General features: G+C 35.4%; 1 protein-coding gene across 2 annotated transcripts; it reads right to left on the bottom strand.

Annotated features, from left to right (window-relative positions):
* Positions 1–3,222: 3,222 nt before the first annotated feature.
* LOC149797771 (uncharacterized) lies at positions 3,223–21,158 on the bottom strand. 2 transcript variants are annotated; one of them, XM_089962716.1, is made up of 3 exons: positions 21,033–21,158; positions 19,839–19,982; positions 3,223–4,221 (listed from the first exon to the last, which is right to left on the bottom strand). In XM_089962716.1, exons 1-3 carry the CDS (start codon positions 21,113–21,115, stop codon positions 3,528–3,530), a joined length of 921 nt encoding a protein of 306 aa, XP_089818842.1. In that variant the 5' UTR covers positions 21,116–21,158; the 3' UTR covers positions 3,223–3,527. The 2 variants fall into 2 exon arrangements, with proteins under 2 accessions (XP_089818842.1, XP_089818840.1); XM_089962714.1 differs by lacking the exons at positions 19,839–19,982; positions 21,033–21,158 and adding exons at positions 6,438–6,581; positions 7,631–7,857.
* Between the last annotated feature and the right edge of the window lie 1,577 nt (positions 21,159–22,735).

The raw sequence follows: 22,735 nt of genomic DNA, 5'->3' as shown, positions 1-22,735 counted from the left end.
CATTTTAACGTCATGTAGATTTTGCAACTTCACAAGCCTTTAACAACTTATATTTAAAATTAGAAACATAATGAAGAAGATTAAAATCTGCGTCTTCATTTGAAAGAATTGTCTCTTCAAATAACTTCAATGGTCCACGGACAGTACGGCCAAAATCTAGCTCAAAGGGACTAAATCTTAAGGACTCTTGAACTGATTCAATAACAGCAAACAAAAGTAAATAAACTCCTTCGTCCCAGCCTTTTCCGGTATCAAAACAATATGATCAAATATTATTTTTCAAGTCCGCTGACCTCTTTTAGGTTGTTAGACAGAAGACTTAAATTGCTAGATGCCTAATTAATGCATAACTTACTGGAAAATTCCAGACATAAAATTTTACCCTTGATTAATATGGACAGATTTGGGAAGGCCAAAAAGTGTATCGACTTAAATTGCTAGATGCCTAATTAATGCATAACTTACTGGAAAATTCCAGACATAAAATTTCACCCTTGATTAATATGGACAGATTTGGGAAGGCCAAAAAGTGTATCGACTTAAATTGCTAGATGCCTAATTAATGCATAACTTACTGGAAAATTCCAGACATAAAATTTCACCCTTAATTAATATGGACAGATTTAGGAATACCAAAAAGTGTATAGAAAAGAAAAGAAAAGAAGAACTTAATTAAAGCTTTTAGTATGGTTTTGGTTTTAATATTCTTCAAAGGAATCGCAGCTGGGAATTTTGTATACCCACACATTATGGTCATCAAGTATTGGTTGCAGGACTTTGACTTTGGTAGGGGACAGACAATGAGAAATTGATGTTTGTTACCCTGATCAGAAAAAAGAGAATGAGTAGAGAACATTGGTTCACTGTGATCAATATCATTCGATTGATCCATACCAGGAGCAAAAGGGACCTTAGCAAACAATATTCCCACTAAAGAAACAAAATCCCTGATCGACAACATTTTCAAGAGCTTTCTTCGTCATAGCTCTAGTAACTGCACAGGGATTTTTTTTTTAATAGGCTCGACTATATGAACCAATCAAGGCATGTTAATTACAAGTGGATTAATCACAAGCGTATCTCCAGCAAGGTCATTGCTTAGTAATAAATGAACATCTTCGACGGATAAAGACGACACTGTTCCAATTGTTGTGGATCCTGAGACCAAGTGTGATGACAAAATTTAGATACAATGGAGATGAACATTAACTATGCCGTACTCTACTCCATGAATAAGAACACTTTCATTAGAAGAAGACTTTTAAGAAAAAGGCAAAGTACCTGATAACAAATGACTCTGAGAAGCACCCGTGTCCTTTAAAATTGGAGTAGGGATAGGACTGGACTGAGATAATAATAAGTGAGAGAAAAGCTTTCGACGTGAATGGATCATAAGACTCCATAACAAGATCAGATTGTGTTTTGTTTCACCCAACAAATGTATTGCTTTCATTACTTGACCGTGACCTTGACCTCTCAGAAATAAGAACATTTCGAACAACTCCCTCTTGATTATGTTGCTTATATAGACAACTAAAATACAATAATAGAACCATGATGAGGGTCAAAAGTTCATTCCTAGAACATTCTAAGTTGTCAAGATGATCAGGCAAATTACTAAAATTATAATAAAGAGCATAGCAAACATAAGGTACACATAGATTTCCATGGGGGAATAACAATGTCACAGACTCAGATTTTGATGCACAAGTTTAGCTCCATTGATAATGATCCTAATATTTATATTCACAGAGAAATATTAGTTATGTGTTATGTTGTTTACAAACTCAATGTCCATAGTCAGGTACAAGGTGCTCTTTTTTGTGGACAAAGGTGTATTACAAAATACAAATGCATATTACGTATAATCATTACGAAAAGCCAACGAATAATACAAATTTAATATAGATAACACACTAAGGTCTATTAAAGGTGATGCTTGATTATGATTATCATTTTGTTTCGAGTTATCGTCCTTTCTTTCGTTACACGTATCTTCGCCAAATTACAGTAGGAAATTGGATTTCTGTGCGAACTGTTATTCTTCCCTCAATGTGTGTGTGTGCTTTATATTTGCAAACATATGCTAGATAAAAATATATTCTTACATTAACATATTCTGAGTTCAATAATTTCCTGGACTGAACAGGATACCACGAGACATACACACAGACACAGTGTACAAGTGTGTTTGTGTGTGTGTGTGTTGCTTACTGTTCCGGGTCCTTATCAAGAGGTTCTGATGCTGCTTGTACCAGTCTCTGTTTCTTATAACCCGTTGTTTATCACATGTACTGCGGGTGTACCAATCTATTTTTTTGTAAAGCCGTTTTTTATAACATGTACTGAGGGTGCATTGACTGAAAATTATGGAGGTCAACAGTTCAGTAAACTTCAGTAAAATGTCCATATTTATTTGAGATCTTTTTCTATTCTGTTTTGTTTAAATAAATTCAGTGATCTTTTATCTATTTTACATCGTTTACTATTAGGTTATATCTTTTCCAACTTGCAACCTTTTACGCTTTTTCTATCTGTAAAACATAATCCAAGATGTCCGCTCACTTCCAACATGAATGTTCTCTTAAGTCATCTAATGTTGCCTAACATTTGACCAAAGTGTTTCCTAATTACCCGTGTCTGCGATTTATTATTGAAGAATATATGCATTTCTTTCAGGCAGTAAAATTGTACAAAGGTGACAAAACTCAAGAATAATAAATAATAGAAAAAATGGTATTGGAAATATAGTATATCCGTCGTTGTTAACATTTACGTTTTCATTTTCAGGCGAACTTTTTCAATGCCCAAAATGGAAAAGATGCACATAATTTTATTAACGGACATGGAATATTAATCATTTCGTTACCAAATTGATGATGAGTTTAATTAGTTCTTTCTGCCCATCTCAATGATTGTTTTGGGTATGTGAATAAACAAGTACTTAGATTGTAGATACGCCATATATAACTATGTATGTATGTATGTATGTATGTATGTACGTGTGTGTTTGAGTGCGTTCGTGCGTGTGTATGTATATATATGTGTGTATGTTGATAATCTGTCAGTTTTCCGTTTAGATAGACAGATAGATAGATAGGTAGAAGTGAAGGTAAGAAGAGAATGTGATTTTTAAACGGAACTGAAAACCATCAAATATCAGTTCATATTAACGATGAAAGAGAGGGAAAGAGATACGAAACATGAACAAGAACAAGAACTCCGTTAAAATTTATTAATTTTTTTTATTTTTTTATTTTAATTTTTTATTTGCTCCTTTAGGCAAGGCCAGCAAAAATTTAAGTTGCAATTTTCGATCTCCTCTCTCTTTTAATCAGATGCGTTCACATAAATTTGAGATAACCTATACTAACTTTTGACTATTATTTTAATATGAACGAACTCAAAGGATCATACCAATTTAACACGTGAGTAATTTAGTTTTGACGAGACGATAGCAGTTCCCATTTAAATGGCAGTGACATCCAAACTGATGTTGTCTACACAGACTTTACAGAAGTACATAACTAACCGTGACTACCATGCAGAGGATCATGGTTTCTAGAGGGATCTAGATTAGGCATTGAACCAGTCCCAGCAGAAAAGCGTCCATTTTGGTGGTCAATATGTCCTCCTAATCCTCTATAGCCGGCTCCGAGCCCAAAAGTGGTCCCAGCTTGGCTGTGCCAACCGCCACCAAGTACCCCGGTTAAACCGATTATGTCATTACCACTGAGATATCCCCCAAAGGACGTGACTGGAGGTTTACCAGATTCCCCTCTGATACCTGCCCTGGCTCCCGATCCAAACGACGGATGCTGGTATCCGCCGTGGCCTTCAACTGACCAACTTGGAAGTTGACCAAGTTCCCCTCCGATACCTGCCCTGGCTCCCAATCCAAACGACGGATGTTGGTATCCGCCGTGGCCTTCAACTGACCAACTTGGAAGTTTACCAAGTTCCCCTCCGATACCTGCCCTGGCTCCCCATCCAAACGACGGATGTTGGTATCCGCCGTGGCCTTCAACTGACCAACTTGGACGTTTACCAAGTTCCCCTCTGATACCTGCCGTGACTCCCCATCCAGACGCCGGATCTTGGTATCTGCCGTGGCCTTCAACTGACCAACTGGGAACACCTCCCCTTCCGCTTGGGATCGAGAGAGAGACTCCAATTCCCCCGCTAACCTGGCGTTTTAAACGGTGCATGGTTTTGCCAACTCTATAAAAAAAGAAATGAAGCTGTTATATTAATTAAATTTTTAAAAAAAAAAAACATGTAGTAACTCTGCTACAGTTTTGTTTATTTGGGTTTTTTCCCCACATGAAACTACAATTATATCGGAATGAGATACCTTTTAGGCCGGTGTTAGTGGTCGAGTTTTAATTGTAATGACGCAACAACAAGAAAAAAATTGTTTGTGGGTATACTTTCTGAGAAGGTATCATGATACAATTTTAAGGGGCTACCACCATAGAGTTTTAAGGGTTACTACCGTAGAATGTTAAGGGTTACTATAATAGAGTATTAAGGGGTTACCATAATAGAGTTTAAATGGGATACCACCATAGAGTTTTAAGGGATTACCATCAAAGAGATTCAAGGGATTACCATGACAGAGTATTAAAAGGTTACCATGATAGAGATTTAAGGGGATATCATGACAGAATATTAAGTGGTCAGATTCCTTCTGGCGAATCAATGAAATGTTCCGATTTCTGTAGTGACCTAAATAATAAACAGCTACTCTGATATTGTTTCGAACCCGTTTTCAAACAAAAATATGACATTTTTAATCTGGAAGAAAATGTTTTCAATTAGTATGATTCGCTGAGACATTGTAAAGAAGCAAGATATTTAGCTGACCAAGTGCCAAAATAAATTAGAATGTTCTGTGAAAGTAGTTAGTCAAATATATGAATGTGTACTGATTTTAACAAATCCTCGAACAACTCTATCATCATCACAACTCCATCCCGCATTTGGTGTATCTTAATTGATAACGGTCTTTCCTACATTTGTTCTTATATGTAAAGTTATATCTGTCATAATTGTATGTACATATCAGTTAGTCACGTTCATATGCTAAAAAAGAATATGGAAGACGTCACTTCCAATTTTGGCAGGTGAACGTTGTTTCCACAGTGTAGTAATGACTGCCATAAGTTTAAGATTTTGTGATTTCTTAAACAAACTTGTCTTTTGCAATGAAGAAATTCAAGTGGATTGCAAATCCAATACAGTGTCACTAAAACGACTCTACAGTCGCTTTTTTACGTCACCTTGGAAACCGTGGTTATACAGAATAACTCACAAAGTTAGATTCTGCAACATGTTTGTAGGATTCCAATATAAATACAACATACAACTTCGTAAAAATGATTGTAGCTATCAATTTCATACCTGAAAATCGCAACTTCAGGAAAATAAGTCGTTTGTATATTTTTTTTATCTCTCCCATGCACCTTAAAGCACATGCCATTGTTTACTCATAGAACGTTTGTTTTAATTATACATGATTGGTTTGTTGTTTTACGGCACAGCAAGACCACGAGGTTATTTTCTGCTGAGACAACTTGGACGAAGGTGCCTTACACAAAGTCACATCACGGTAGTCGACCAACGCTGATCTGATGTCAGGATTAGAATCCACACCCGTCAGCTGAGAGTCAGGCATGCCAGCCACTTAGCCACCGACACTCCTAGCTCCATCTGCAATTACATGTAGTCATGTGCATTGTTCCTAATTATCTCCTAGGATTATTGTGATGTGTTTTGGATTTTTAACGTAGCTTTAACAATTTTACAGTCATATCGCTACGATGTCTGCAATGTGGCAGTTTATAGTGATGTCATGCCGCAGACATGTAGCATCATGTCCTACCCAGTCACATTATTCTGACACCAGGCCGACGAGTCCTAACACTAACCTCTTAATGCTGAGCGCCAAGCGAGGCAGCTGTTAGTACCATTTTTGTAAGTCTTTTGGTATTGTAAGTCTTTTGGCACGCTGACCACTTAGCCACCACCACTTCTGGCTGTATCTGCAGTGACATGTAGTTGTGAGCATTGTTCCTAATTATCTCCTAGGAAGTATCGTCACACTGGGTTGGTTTCACATCAGAAACGTGTGAGTAATAATCCTCGGAATGAATTTACGGTCTTCCAAATACAATCTATTTCTTCAAATTGTTATGTGAAGCAATCCATTTATTTTATTTCATGTGCTTACTTGTGCATCGTGTGTGTGTTCCTGTCGTCAAAGTCTTCATTGAGAGTTTAGCTTTTCATCTTCGGTTTCACAATTCCTCGTGTGTGTGTGTGTGTTTTTCTCTCTCTCTTTTATATATATATATATATATATATATATATATATATATATATATATATATATATATATATATATATATATATATATCCCAAGTTCCTATACTTACGAAGATTTTTCTGCATTTTCTTGTGAGCCTTCTTGCAGATCTTGAGGGTTAATTTCACTCGGCTGATCCTCTGGCAATGTATATTCTATATAAGGGACTCTTGGATCCATTAGAATGGGTACAAGTTTGTACCTCCAAATGTATCTGTCGATGAAAGTAATTTAAAAATAAAAGAAATTTCTTTTCCTTCTTAGAGTCACATTTTCAAATGATGCATTCACGAAGAACTCGTGTAAGAGTTACCAGAGTGAAAAGAAAGGAATATCCATATACAGTTACTACTTCTACTATATATACTAATTATCATTATTATTATTATTATTATTATTACTATCAACGTTAATTTAGTTCGTTTTGAATAAAATATTCAGAAACCAATACATTCGTGTTCATAGATAATGTGTAACACATTGCCAAAAAAACATACTTTTATAATGTCACAAAAAATAAAAAAAAAACACGAAAATGCCTGAAAAGAGTAAAAGCAATAAAGAAAATTACATTCCGACGCAATAATTTACTTCAGTGTTACACCTAGGATCTCACGTCAGTGAACAATGTGTTCCCTTGACCTCAAAAGTTCAAAAGTACAAAGAAAAATACTACATAAGCACATAGCGCACAAGAATCGTAAAAAAATATGGGACCTTTTTGTCATTTATATTTAGCGTTCACTAACAGCCATTGTTTAAATTCATATTTCGTCTTAATTGCATTCTGTTAAAACTAATAATTCATTGATTGAAGATATTCTGTACGTTTTTCATTTACTCCATCAATAAATCCAATTTGTCATTATATCGAGTTCCAAACTAAGTTACACTAGCGGTCGTCAGTGTCTTTGCGTATGAACTCGGAAGACTACAACAAACCTTGAATAACATGAAAAAAGCCAAAATGTTGTTTCATAATGAGAATTAACTACCAAATTAACTTTTAGTATCCGTTAGCAACTCTATCCGTTGCAAAGGCAACATAGACGTGAAGGAATAAAAAATGTGTTAGGCTGATTGATCGAATTTTCCCTTCTTAAAACTCGCTCCAGGGGAGTCAAGATTCTGGGGATTTGGGACAATAGCAAAACCAGCGATCTCGAATTCAAGGTAAACACACCGATACTTATAAGAAAAGAAAATATTTACAGAATTAGCAAGAAGGAAGAAAAAGCTACTTTATATACTACTAAAACTTACCCGTATTGTGGAGTCGCTTGTTTGGACCAGTAATATTTGTCCACTTCTTCTGGAAATACGGATCTGGTATCTTCATTCTCCATGACCAGGGGGCTCTGTGTTTGTACATCTTTTGATGTGGGGTCGGCTGGCAATGCCAGCGACAAGGTATATACACAAAGGAAACAAAGAAAACCTGCAAATTTCATTGTACTGAATATTGGTGCAAACTTGATGCTGCATTTGATGCTGAATTGCGATTTGACTTTTATAGCAGAGGAATGCTTCAATGTTGGGGAAATTTACTTCCTTCATGGATATGATTGGTCAAGCGAAGGAAAACCCTGCTCGCAAAATTCTTCTAATTTTTTTTTTGGGGGGGGGGGTTTAAAGAATTTATTTTTCTTGCATGAGACGGATTGGTGGAGCTTGCAATCCACTGGAAACATTTTCCATCCCGGAACAACCGATGCTTAGAAATAAGGCATTGAAGTGTTTGACTTGCGTCTACTTTTAAACGATATCAAATTACAATATTTCACAATTGTAAGATCACGGTATATGATACAATATTACACAAATATTGTTATAAAATATAATACTATCTTAAGTCAATCATCTCTTTTTCAATCATTCATTTTGAAATGTCGTCATATATGTCCATGATTTTACTTATTTTGAAATTATTTTCACGGTAGAAATTTGTACTTTGTAGGACAAACTTGTACAAAAGTTACAGGTATTAATAATGTGAAAACTGCAACATACTCGAATTTACAACCATTGAAGAATGGAAAAATTTTCTGAATTGAGAAGATTAAAGGGAAAATCGACCTCAAAACTTTTCATCATTATTGCATTTTTCATTCAATTCTATGACAGTGCTCCCATTTTCAAAGGATTTGCTTTCAGGTAATAAAGAGAAAGGTTGAAATCTAGGGCGTCACATCGTCATTTCTCATGAACGATAATTGTTGAGATGTACACGTTTTCAACGATACTATTTATTGGGTTACTTTTAGGACAGGTGTATATATAATAAAGAAAATTACATTCCGATGCAATAATCTACTTCATTGTTACACCTATATATATATTATTGTTGATGTTGTGGGGTTTAACGCCATTTTTCAGCACATGATAGGCTATGCGTGGCGGCCATTATTAACGGTGGAGGAAGAACCCGGGAAAACTCCTGGAAGAACCACCGACCCACGAGAAGCTACTGGCAAGCTTTCTCACATACCCACATTAGCCGAATCCTAGACTCGAACCCACGCAGACAGAGATGAGATGGCAGTGATCCGTAACGGAGAGCGCTTTAGGCCACTCGGCCACTCGGGGCCCATATATATATATATATATATATATATATATATATATATATATATATATATATATATGATTGGTCTACTTATATTATTGAATCTTTTTTCTCAGGGGGGAGGTATCTTGTATATTTTATATAATTTATCAAACTCAGTGAGTAACGTAGGATATGCTGCCAACATCGAAGAGTATATTTCTGTTGGTTAAACAACCGACCAATGAAATAGCGAGAAACGAAAGTAGTCTAAGGTGTTAGTCGTGTAGTGAAACATTTTATTTGTATTATATGCAGCGCCTGCAAGGACAAAAATAGCACTGCAAACCATTTTACTATTAGGCACTGGTTCTAACGAATACTATTAACTCGAGCTAGCGATAAACGAAGACAAATTTACCTTCCTTTCGAAGAAATTAAACATCGCGTAAATAACGTGTACGTGAGATTTCAGGCTTAAGAATCGTCACATAAGTTGCTGTTTTGGCGGTGTCAGTGTCCGTAGTAGTACTACTATTTGTTGTAGCAGCAGCAGCAGTAGTATTAGTATTAGTAGTAGTTGCAACATCATTTGTAGCTTTAATAAACGTAGCAGAAGCCCCGAATGCAGTGACAGAAACAGGAACAGCAATAGTAGTTACATACATACATACTTACATACATACATACATACATACATACATACATACATACATACATACATACATGCATGCATGCATGCATATATACATAGGCCTACCGGTGCTATTTAAGTTTTTATTCCTTTTAGAAAGTGCATGTATGGTTTGTTTCAAATTTTATTCAGTGCACTTAATAATTCAAAATGGAAGTAATTTCATAGGAAGTTAATACATTTTCATAAAAATATTTAAGTGGGTAAGTTATTTTATTCTTATATGGTTGAAACTTAACACAATTGTCATTATCTCACAAAAAAAAACGTTTGGTAAAGTAAATTGTATTTATAATGTACGTATTCCTTGAAGTGAAAAAGTAAGAAATTTTCTAATACGGAGAAAAATATAATGTATAATGTTTGAGCATATGCGTATTTCTTTTGGTATTTAAAGGAAATGTTGCTGTAGCCTGTACAGCAGCGATTTTCGCTAATGCAAAAAGAAGAACAGGAAGTACCACAACAACGACAACAATGACGACTACGACATGGAGGCGCTAGTAGATCGTCCTTCAAAGGTCACGTGTTCGATACTTGCTCAGGTCAGCTCGGTTGGAATATCTCGGTGCGGGAAGGGAATGTAACTTCAATTCCTGCTATTATGTGGCTAGTCAAGTAATGAAAGTGCCGTAAAAAATTAACCATTCAATCAATCAACGATGACGACGACTGTAATTAGTACCCATCCGTGTATTGATGGTACACATGTTTGTGTTTTCGATGATAGGTATTGAGTAGTTGGAGAATTTAGGTCTCTAATTTCATACATACAATATTGAATGAAGACCAATCACATACAATTATGCAAGACATCCTTACAGAGGAGAATAATGGAAAAAGTGAATTTGAGAGTGAAATAGAAAACTCTGTAACAGTAGAAGGAGCAGGTAGAGACTTGGAGGTGGAGAACGCCCAGTCAAAATGAGAAAACTACGCGTGCAACAGAGGAAAATTAACTACCACCAAGCGAAATATAAGGGAATAAAATAGAAAACAAGAAAAAGAAAGACAAAAGGGGAGAAAAGAGAACTAAACAAACTTAAAAAAACAAGCCTATATGGAAAACAATCATAGTGAGTTACGGGGGTAAGATACATATATTAAGAAATGGGCATCAAAACCGATACCAGAACGAAAAGAAACATTTTGTTTTAGTACAAGACATCAACAGTTTTTTCGCTTCCTCTACAAATCCTTTTGTTCTATGTGCACGTTTCTTTAGAATGAGCATATTGCCAATATCAACCGGTTTGTTTTGTATTGGCTGGAACTCATGGAATGTGCATATTGCCAATATCAACGTGTGTATTTTGTACTGGCTGGCACTCATGGAATGTGCATGTTGCCAATATCAACGCGTGTATTTTGTATTGGCTGGCACATTTTGTATTGGCTGGCACTCATGGAATAAGTATATTGATAATATCAACGTGTGTATTTTGTACTTACTGGTACTCATTACGAAAAACGAACAATATACCATCATCGAAATAGTTTTATGAAATTATTACATTTTTTTGTTTTAATAAAAGTGTGCCGGGAGCAACCTAAATGTTTTGTCCTTGCTAGGGCTCAGTACAAAAAAATATATTGTCATAAAACTAAATTTTTACTGTCCTATGGATATGCCGGGCATAAACGGGGTATATTTTTCTCTTAATTTAATGAATGTGAGGTTGTAATTATGCTAGTGTGGGCCCATGGATGTGATAACTGTACTGAGCAATGGTAATACTACCGACTATTTTATATTTGTACGTGTATTAAATGCTTAAAGGAAAATGTCTTTCCATCAGATTTGAATGTACAATAAATTTTCGATAGGCTAATATGAAAATATAATTAATTCTCTCATGGGTGCATGTACACTGATCAGTCCTCTTCCCACTCCTTTAGACCCCTTTTTGATCCTTCAAGACAAACCAGCACCAGGTGGGAATATGACAGCTGTTCTTCTACTAGATGGCTTGTCGTACTGACATTTGCTTTCATCAAAAGACTTCTTATGATTAGTTAGCCTTAAATAAAAATGGGAACACATCTGATATCCAATATGGCCACCAAGGCAGCCATCTGAAAATCTTTCTCTTGTTACCTGTCCCAAAGGAGAAATCTTATCAACATGGGGTTTCCAGAGTCTTCCTGTAAGGATTTTTGGTTTTGGATATTTTTTTAGCGTAGATTTCACAATTTTTCAGTCATATCGCTACGATGTCTGCAGTGTGCCAGTTTATAGTGATTTCTAGCACTGGGGCATCATGCCGCAGACATGTAGCATGATGTCCCATCCAGTCACATTATCCTGACACCAGGCCAACTAGTCCTAACACTAACCTCTTAATGCTGAGCGCCAAGCGAGGCACCTGTTAGTACCATTTTTGTAAGTCTTTGGTATGACTCGGCCGGGGATCGAACCCACGACTTTCGAGGCGGACACTCTAACCACTAGGCCACATTAGCGGTCTTCCTCTAAGGTCATGTCAACAATTGAAATGGTGATGATCCTTTGTCCAGAATGGCCACCGTGTCTTTAAAATCGTGTTATTTAAATGGAAAATCGGTTAGAGTGTCCGCCTCTGATGCGGGAAGTCGCGGGTTTGAACCTCGGCCAAGTCATACCAAAGACTTAATAATGGCAAAAATGGCACTAACAACTGCTTCGCTAGGCGCTCAGCATTAAGACGTTAGTGATAGTACTGGTTGGCCTGGTTTCATGATAATGTGACTGGGTGGGACATGATGTCACATGTCTGCGGCATGTTGCCCCAGTGCTATACATCACTATAAATGCCACAATGCGGACGTTGTAGAGTAAATGACTGCAAAAATGGTTAAATCTATGTTAAAGTCCAAAATCAGTCACTTACTCACTTAAAAGGAAAATCATTATGATGGGGTTTTCATCAAAAGAGTTCTTACGGTAACTAGTTGGTCCTAAGTGAAAATGATGCAAACTGACACTCAGTATGGCCATCAAGGAAAATATTGCTATCTCGACTCATCCCAAAATGATGGCTATATCAATATGGGGTTTTAACTAGTAGACTTCTTATGATACCTAGTTGTCCCAAATTAAAAGTGGCACTAGTCATGCATCCAGTATGGCTAACATGATGGCTGTGGATAATCTTGCTGCCAGTTCTCGCCCGAATGGATGGCCAGATTGACATGGGATTCTCACCAAATGACTTCTAATGATGTCTACTTAATCCTAAATGAAACTTGTGCAAATCGAGCATCCAAAACCTCAACCATAGAAGTAATTTAATAATCTTTTTATTCCAGAAGAATAACAGACATGGTTTCAACACTCGGCAATAAAAAGAAAGGAATGATCTTATCGTGAATTCATGGAAATTCTTTTTGGCTAGTAAAGCATCAATCCATTCGAGGGACTCTTGTTTTTCCTTGTTCGCACTGAACTTCGGTAGAACTTGCACTATATGCCTGGCCTCAAACTTGTTATGATCAACATCATTGGCTTTAATAATTGCACACCTTGTACGTTTCATTCAATTTTGTGGACACCGTTTCTTGTACAGTCGTGAAATGTTGATAAGTCCTTAACAGTACAGCACCAAAGTGTCTCTATATATGGTATGTTTTACGTCATTCTTCAGTTACAACGTACATCGTTTATGTTGAGATTAGTTTCTCCAAAAGTGTGGCTTGTGCATTCATAAACTGTGACAATTGCATGCAGCCCAATGAATACCATGCCTTCATCCAGCAGAAAGTCATTTTGCCTGACCTGTCCCATTTCAGTGACTGTGTACGTATTTATGATTAGGTCAGTTTCTTGGACACTAATGCCTGTAAAGTTATGAAACTTGCTGTGTGCACACAGCACATGGGTTACGACACTGTTACATTAAAATTAGATCACTGTGACCTACTTGTCACAATTTAGTGACTATGTTCCTCAGTGATTAGAATAATTTCTCAAACAGCTGCTGTACGTGCTAAGTGCATGCTGATACGTATTATATCAACATACTGTAAATATGTCAATGTGATATATATACTACCACCTTGCATTTCAACAGTCGATAGCATTTGCACTGAATCTTCCAAGGACATCATACAACTACTGTTGTAAACTGGAAATTCCAACGCGTCCAGACTATAAATAATTTTACTCTAATTAATACATGACCACAAATCTCACAACTACACATTTACATCACAACTTCCTGTCAACCTCACAACTGCATGGTTTCTCCTCATTACATTTCTGTAACGTAGCTCCAGTATTTCACTCCGTGAAAACATAAAACTTAAGCACCTAATACAGGGAACCGTTTTTACTATGCCACCTTATGCCAGTCAAATCACGATTTTAAGCCTGATTTCGCCTGTAAATCTACACCATATTTACCATCAAAGCAGTAATAACGGCGCCCCTTGACAATGAAGCAGGCCCTTCTCGTTTATTCCGTTGTGCATTATACCAGTTCCCAATCATAAAAACTGCACGTGGAGCCAAACAGATTTTAATAGGGACTAAACTCACTAAAAATAAACCATGCCATCATGAAATCTCACCAATACTGCACTCTATGGCGCTTGCTCCTAGAAACTGACTAATTATGCGGGCTGCGGACACTCCCCAAATCTGACTTCCCATGATGAAACAAGTAATCACAAAAATCTAAGAAATCCTTAAAATTAAGAGTTATAAACACTTGCGCATACTCCAAATTTGTTACAATATAATCCAAAATGGCCTTGTCTGAATTGACTATAGTTCCAAATTAATGTTTTGGTCTAAGAATATTATTGAACATTTTATAGTTCCAGTGAATAATAAATTGAATAAATAACTCCATCCAAATTAAAATCTGAACATAATAATAAGATTTATTCGTTTTAGATGATAAGGCAAGAATGAGTAATGTTTCAAGTAAAGAACATTTATATTAATGCTAAGACACAATAATACAGCCAGGATGTAGGACAGCCTCCTCTCTAAAACATTCAAAGTTGTCAGCAAGTTTACGAATTTCCAAGAGAAAAAACTAACATTATACATTAAGATAGAAGTAAACATGTTTTGTTTTTATGATAATGATCGAATATTTAATATATAATCTGAGAGAAATATTAACTGTGTATTGTTGCATGTTGTTTACAAAATAAATATCACTGGTAAGGTAGACCATTAACTTGATTTTGGACTAAGGTCAGTTACAAAATACGGTCACGTTGCCAAAAGCTAACAAACAATGCAAATTAAATATACGTAACACCTCCCATAATAAAGAAAAACAAATACTTATACACTTAAGCTTTCTTTTAACTATTAATAAAATATACATGTGATTAAAAATTACATAAGATGAAGTCTTATGAATGACATAAAATATAATAAAACAATATAATACTTATATACACGTGACAGAGCACCTGCTATTAGATTTTCTCTTTCTTTGATGTGCCTGATGCAAATATTATATTCCTGCAACATCAAACTTCACCTTAATAATCTTTTATGTTTGTTTTTCATCTTGCTAATAAAAGAAAGGGGGGTCATGATTACTGAAAACAATACTCGCAGAAGAAGATGAACTAATATACACTTCAAAGTAGCGCAAAGCCAGTATCAAATCCAAACGTTCCTTCTCGACTATGGAATATATTTTTTAATACTATTGAAAATTTTCAGGCTCTGTGATCGGCACAATTTTATCTTCTTGAGTAAATATTCAAGAACACTGAACATCACTTGCATCAACGGATATTTTAAATAATTGACTGATATTTCGAGCTGAAAGAACTGGTACCCACTTAAAAATAGCTTTTAGCTTATAGTAAGACTCTATGGTCTAAGCTAAGCAATAGAGAAAAGCGAAAATCAACAAGTTTTATAATATTAAAAAATAATTTATTTCCCTAGAGTACAAAGTGAAAATTTTAAAAGAACCTACAACAATGCGAATTAAATCCCAAGTAGTCCGAAAAGTTTAATCACCGCAGCTAATGAATTGCATTCTAATTAAATTCCAGTGGTATTCCAAGTAAGATACATTTGAGTAAAATTACACAAGATGAAGTCGTATAAATGACACACAATATACATGAAACAATATAATACTTCCATACACGTGAAAGCGCACCTACAATTAGATTTCCCTTGATGTATCTGATGTCAGACTCCACCTTAATAATCTGACTTTGGTTTTCATCTTCGGCTATGAGCACTAAATACAATAATCGGAGAAGGAGGTACAATAATATATTCTTGTTGCAAAGACAATATCAAAGATAAACATTCCTTATCAATTGTGGAATGATTTCTCTGGTGTTTATTTAATTTTGTTTAGAAAAATAGTACACTGAATTATCTACATCATTTTTGTATTCTTCAATCAATACTGCACCAACGCTATTAAATGATTGAACTTTGGAGCTAAGAGAACTGGTGCATTCTTAAGAATGGCCTTTAACTTATCAAAAGCGTCCTTACATTTTCAGACCAATGAAACTTGAATTTCTTCTTTAACAAATTAATCAGGGGTTCAGCAATTATGAAAAATTTCGATCAAAAATTTCCGATAATATCCAGCCATATCTAAAAATGGCATCAAGTGCTTTTTACAGACAGTCACATGGAATTCATAGATAACCTTGACCTTATCATCTATAGGCTTAACTTGTCCGTGTCCCACGATGTGTTATAAAAAGTAACACAAGCACGTCAAAACTTACTTTTACTCAAATTTGCATCACTAACAAAAATTATCTGAATGGTCTCCAGATGATCTTTCCATGTGTCATTGTGAATGATGACATCATCGCTGTAAGCGTCACAATTATCTAGACCATATGTAGTCATGTTCATTAAACGTTGAAAAGTACAAGGTGAACCTATCATCCGAAAACGGCATTATATTTTATTGATAAAGTCCATCTGGAATTACAAATGCCAAAATTTCCTTCCCTCTTTTCGCCAGTGGAATTAGCCAGTATCCTTTCAAAAGGTCAAATTTGGTGTCATATTTTGCATTTCCAATTTTACCAATGTAGAAGTATTATCTGGTTTCGGAACACGAATACACGGTGAACTCGATTCACTTTTACTAGGTTCTATGAAATCATTCTCCTGATAAAAATTAATTTGTTTTGGGAAGGAATCATATTTGAGACGGTTCATCCTGTACGGATGCTGTTTCACAAATGAGGATTCTACCATTTCAAGGTCAGGGTAGATTTTATGTGTTAGTGTAGGCGCATCTAAAAACAAGTGCTTATGCTCAAGTAATAGCTATTGTAGTTGATTCTTTTCTTGTCACTGCAGATGTGAAATTTTCTGAGTAGAGCACTGATTATTTGTTGCAACTTCACAAGCCTTTAACAACTTATATTTAAATTAGAAACATAATGAAGAAGATTAAAATCTGCGTCTTCATTTGGAAGAATTATCTCTTCAAATAACTTCAATGGTCAACGGACAGTCCGGCCAAAATCTAGCTCAAAGGGACCAAATCTTAAAGATTCTTGAACTGATTCAATAACAGCAAACAACAGTAAATAAACTCCTTCGTCCCAGCCTTTTCCGGTATCAAAACAATATGATCAAATGATATTTTTCAAGTCTGCTGACCTCTTTAGCTTGTTAGACAGAAGACTTAAATTGCTAGACGCCTAATTAATGCATAACTTACTGGAAAATTCCAGACATAAAATTTTACCCTTGATTAATATGGACAGATTTGGGAAGGCCAAAAAGTGTATACAAAAGAAAAGAAAAGAAGAACTTTAATAAAGCTTTTAGTATGGTTTTGGTTTTAATATTCCTCAAAGGAATCGCAGCTGGGAATTTTGTATACCCACACATTATGGTCATCAAATATTGGTTGCAGGACTTTGACTTTGGTAGGGGACGGACAATGAGAAATTGATGTGTGTTACCCTGATCAGAAAAACGAGAGTGAGTAGAGAACATTGGTTCACTGTGATCAATATCACTCGATTGATCCATACCAGGAGCAAAAGGGACCTTATTAAACAATATGACGACTAAAGGAACAAAATCCCTGATCGACAACATTTTCAAGAGCTTTCTTTGCCATAGCTGTAGTAACTGCACAGGGATTTCTTTTTCGATAGGCTAGACTATTTGAACCAATCAAGGCATGTTAGTTACAAGTGGATTAGTCATTGCTTAGTAATAAATGAACATCTTCGACGGATAAAGACGACACTGTTCCAATTGTTGTGGATCCTGAGACCAAGTGTGATGACAAAATTTAGGTACAATGGAGAGGAACATTAACTATGCCGTACTCTACTCCATGAATAAGAACACTTTCATTAGAAGAAGACTTCTAAGAGAAAAGGCAAAGTACCTGATAACAAATGACTCCCGAGAAGCACCCGTGTCCTGTAAAATTTGAGTAGGGATAGGATTGGACTGAGATAATAATAAGTGAGAGAAAAGCTTTCGACATGAATATATCATGAGTCTCCATAATAAGATCAGACTGAGTTTTGTTTCACCCAACAAATGTATTGCTTTCATTACTTGACCGTGACCTTGACCTCTCAGAAATAAGAACATTTCGAACAACTCCCTCTTGATTATGTTGCTTATATAGACAACTAAAATACAATAATAGAACCATGATGAGGGTCAAAAGTTCATTTCTAGAACATTCTAAGTTGTCAAGATGATCAGGCAAATTACTAAAATTATAATGAAGAGCATAGCAATCATAAGGTACACATAGATTTCCATGGGGGAATAACAATGTCACAGACTCAGATTTAGATATACACGTTTACCTCCATCGATAATTATCCTAATATTTATACTCGCAGACTCACAGAGTAATATTAGTTATGTATTATGTTGTTTACAAACTCAATGTCCATAGTCAGGTACAAGGTGCTCTTTTTTGTGGACAAAGGTGTATTAGAAAATACAACTGCATATTACGTATAATCATTACGAAAAGCCAACGAATAATACAAATTTAATATAGATAACACTTTAAGGTCTATTAAAGGTGATGCTTGATTATGATTATCATTTTGTTTCGAGTTATCGTCCTTTCTTTCGTTACACGTATCTTCGCCAAATTACAGTAGGAAATTGGATTTCTGTGCGAACTGTTATTCTTCCCTCAATGTGTGTGTGTGCTTTATATTTGCAAACATATGCTAGATAACATTATATTCTTACACTAACATATTCTGAGTTCAATAATTTCCTGGACTGAACAGGATACCACGAGACATACACACAGACACAGTGTGTGTGTGTGTGTGTGTGTGTGTGTGTGTGACTTACTGTTCCAGGTCCTTATCAAGAGGTTCTGATGCTGCTTGTACCAGTCTCTGTTTTTTATAACCCGTTGTTGTCATAAGAAGTCTACTAGTTAAAACCCCATATTGATATAGCCATCATTTTGGGATGAGTCGAGATAGCAATATTTTCCTTGATGGCCATACTGAGTGTCAGTTTGCATCATTTTCACTTAGGACCAACTAGTTACCGTAAGAACTCTTTTGATGAAAACCCCATCATAATGATTTTCCTTTTAAGTGAGTAAGTGACTGATTTTGGACTTTAACATAGATTTAACCGTTTTTGCAGTCATTTACTCTACAACGTCCGCATTGTGGCATTTATAGTGATGTCTAGCAATGGGGCATCATGCCGCAGACATGTAGCATCATGTCCTACCCAGTCACATTATCCTGACACCAGGCCGACTAACACTAACCTCTTAATGCTGAGCACCAAGCGATGCAGCTGTTAGTACCAGTCAGGCACGCTGACCACTTAGCCACCACCACTCCTTAAGACAGCTCTGGCGTTCCATATAGTTGTGTGCATTGTTCCTAATTATCTCCTAGGAAGTATCGTCACACTGGGTTGGTTTCACATCAGAAACGTGTGAGTAATAATCCTCGGAATGAATTTACGGTCTTCAAAATACAATCTATTTCTTCAAATTGTTATGTGAAGCAATCTATTTATTTTCTTTCATGTGCTTATTTGTGCATCGTGTGTGTGTTCTTGTCGTCAAATTCTTCATTGAGCGTTTAGCTTTTCATCTTCGGTTTCACAATTCCTCGTGTGTGTGTGTATGTGTGTGTGTGTGTGTGTTTCTTTCTCTCTCTCTCTCTCTGTATATATATATATATATATATATATATATATATATATATATATATATATATATATATATATATATATATATATCGCAAGTTCCTATACTTACGAAGATTTTTCTGCATTTTCTTGTGAGCCTTCTTGCAGATCTTGAGGATTAATTTCACTCGGCTGATCCTCTGGCAATGTATATTCTATAAAAGGGACTCTTGGATCCACTAGAATGGGTACAAGTTTGTACCTCCAAATGTACCTGTCAATAAAAGTAATTTAAAAATAAAATAAAATTCTTTTCCTTCTTAGAGTCACATTTTCAAATGATGCATTCCCGAAGAACTCATGTAAGAGTTGCCAGAGTGAAAAGAAAGGAATATCCATATACAGTTACTACTTCTACTATTATTACTAATTATTATTATTATTATTATTATTATTATTATTATTATTACTGTCAACGTTAATTTAGTTCGTTTTGAATAAAATATTCAGAAACCAATACATTCGTATTCATATATAATGCGTAACACATTGCCAAAAAACATACTTTTATAATGTCACAAAAAATAAAAAAATAAACACGAAAATGCCTGAAAAGAGTAAAAGCAATAAAGAAAATTACATTCCGACGCAATAATTTACTTCAGTGTTACACCTAGGATCTCAAGTCAGTGAACAATGTGTTCCCTTGACCTCAAAAGTTCAAAAGTACAAAGAAAAATACTACATAAGCACATAGCGCACAAGAATCGTTAAAATATATGGGACCTTTTTGTTATTTATATTTAGCGTTCACTAACAGCCATTGTTTAAATTCATATTTCGTCTTAATTGCATTCTGTTAAAACTAATAATTCATTGATTGAAGATATTCTGCACGTTTTTGATTTACTCCATCAATAAATCCAATCTGTCATTATATCGAGTTCCAAACTAAGTTACACTAGCGGTCGTCAGTGTCTTTGCGTATGAACTCGGAAGACTTCAACAAACCTTGAATAACATGAAAAAAGCCAAAATGTTGTTTTATAATGAGAATTAACTACCAAATTAACTTTTGGTATCCGTTAGCAACTCTATCCGTTGCAAAGGCAACATAGACGTGAAGAAATAAAAATTAATCGAATTTTCCCTTTTTAAAACTCGCTCCAGGGGAGTTAAGATTTTGGGGATTATGTTACAATAGCTGCGGGAAACCAGCGATCTCGAATTCAAGGTAAACACACCGATACTTATAAGGAAAGAAACTATTTACATAATTAGCAATAAGGAAAAAAAAGCTACTTTATGTACTACTACAACTTACCCGTATCGTCGAGTCGCTTGTTTGGACCAGTAATATTTGTCCACTCCTTCTGGAAATACCCATCTGGTATCTTCATTCTCCATGACCAGGGGGTCTGTGTTTGTACATCTTTTGCTGTGGGGTCGGCTGGCAATGCCAGCGACAAGGTATATACACAAAGGAAACAAAGAAAACCTGCAAATTTCATTGTACTGTATATTGGTGCAAACTTGATGCTGAATTGCGATTTGACTTTTATAGCAGAGAAATGCTTCAATGTTGGGGAAATTTACTTCCTTCATGGATATGATTGGTCAAGCGAAGGAAAACTCTGCTCGCAAAATTCTTCTAATTTTTTTTTTTTTGGGGGGGGGGTGTTTAAAGAATTTATTTTTCTTGCATGAGACGGATTGGTGGAGCTTGCAATCCACTGGAAACATTTTCCATCCCGGAGCAACGGTTGCTTAGAAATAAGGCATTGAAGTGTTTGACTAGCGTCTACTTTTAAACGGTATTAAATTACAATATTTCACAATTGTAAGATCACGGTATATGATACAATATTACACAAAACCCTTGTTTATTAAACAAAATTGTGTTATTAAAATTGTTATAAAATATAATGCTATCTTAAGTCAGTCATCTCTTTTTCAATCATTCATTTTGAAATGTCGTCATATATGTCCATGATTTTACTTATTTTGAAATTATTTTCACGGTAGAAATTTGTACTTTGTAGGACAAACTTATACAAAAGTTACAGGTATTAATAATGTGAAAACTGCAACATACTGAAATTTCCAACCATTCAAGAATGGAAAAAAATTTCTGAATTGAGAAGATTACAGGGAAAATCGACCTCAAAACTTTTCATCATTATTGCATTTTTCATTCAATTCTATGACAGTGCTCCCATTTTCAAAGGATTTGCTTTCAGGTAATAAAGAGAAAGATCGAAATTTAGGGCGTCACATCGTCATTTCTCATGAACGATAATTGTTGGGATGTACACGTTTTCAACGATACTACTTATCGGGTTACTTTTAGGACAGGTGTGTATATATATATATATATATATATATATATATATATATATATACATATATATTGTTGTTGTTGTTGTGGGGTTTAACGCCATTTTTCAGCACATGATAGGCTATGCATGGCGGTCAGTATTAACGGTGGAGGAAGCACCCGGGTAAACTCCGGGAAGAATCACCGACCCAGGAGAAGCTACTGGCAAGCTTTCTCACATACCCACATTAGCCGAATCCTAGACTCGAACCCACGCAGACAGAGGTGAGATGGCAGTGATCCGTAACGGAGAGCGCTTTAGGCCACTCGGCCACTCGGGGCCCATATATATATATATATATATATATATATATATATATATATATATATATATATATATATATATATATATATATATATATATATATATATATATATATATATATAACCGACCAATGAAATAGCGAGAAACGAAAGTAGTCTAAGGTGTTAGTCGTGTAGTGAAACATTTTATTTGTATTATATGCAGCGCCTGCAAGGACAAAAATAGCACTGCAAACCATTTTACTATTAGGCACTGGTTCTAACGAATACTATTAACTCGAGCTAGCGATAAACGAAGACAAATTTACCTTCCTTTCGAAGAAATTAAACATCGCGTAAATAACGTGTACGTGAGATTTCAGGCTTAAGAATCGTCACATAAGTTG

The sequence above is a fragment of the Sinohyriopsis cumingii genome, chromosome 6, assembly GCF_028554795.1.
Source record: "Sinohyriopsis cumingii isolate HCF-2022 chromosome 6, ASM2855479v2, whole genome shotgun sequence".
Lineage (NCBI taxonomy): Eukaryota > Metazoa > Mollusca > Bivalvia > Unionida > Unionidae > Sinohyriopsis > Sinohyriopsis cumingii.
This window is presented reverse-complemented; position numbering and strand designations above follow the sequence as displayed.

What these genes read in the sequence shown, in the direction of transcription:
- LOC149797771 (XM_089962714.1), bottom strand. Translation starts at nt 7,818, where the DNA reads ATGAAATTTGCAGGTTTTCTTTGTTTCCTTTGTGTATATACCTTGTCG. An exon ending in CAAGCGACTCCACAATACGG is followed by an intron (nt 6,582 to 7,630) that starts GTAAGTTTTAGT and finishes TTTCATCGACAG; the next exon opens with ATACATTTGGAGGTACAAAC. An exon ending in GAAAATGCAGAAAAATCTTC is followed by an intron (nt 4,222 to 6,437) that starts GTAAGTATAGGA and finishes CTTTTTTTATAG; the next exon opens with AGTTGGCAAAACCATGCACC.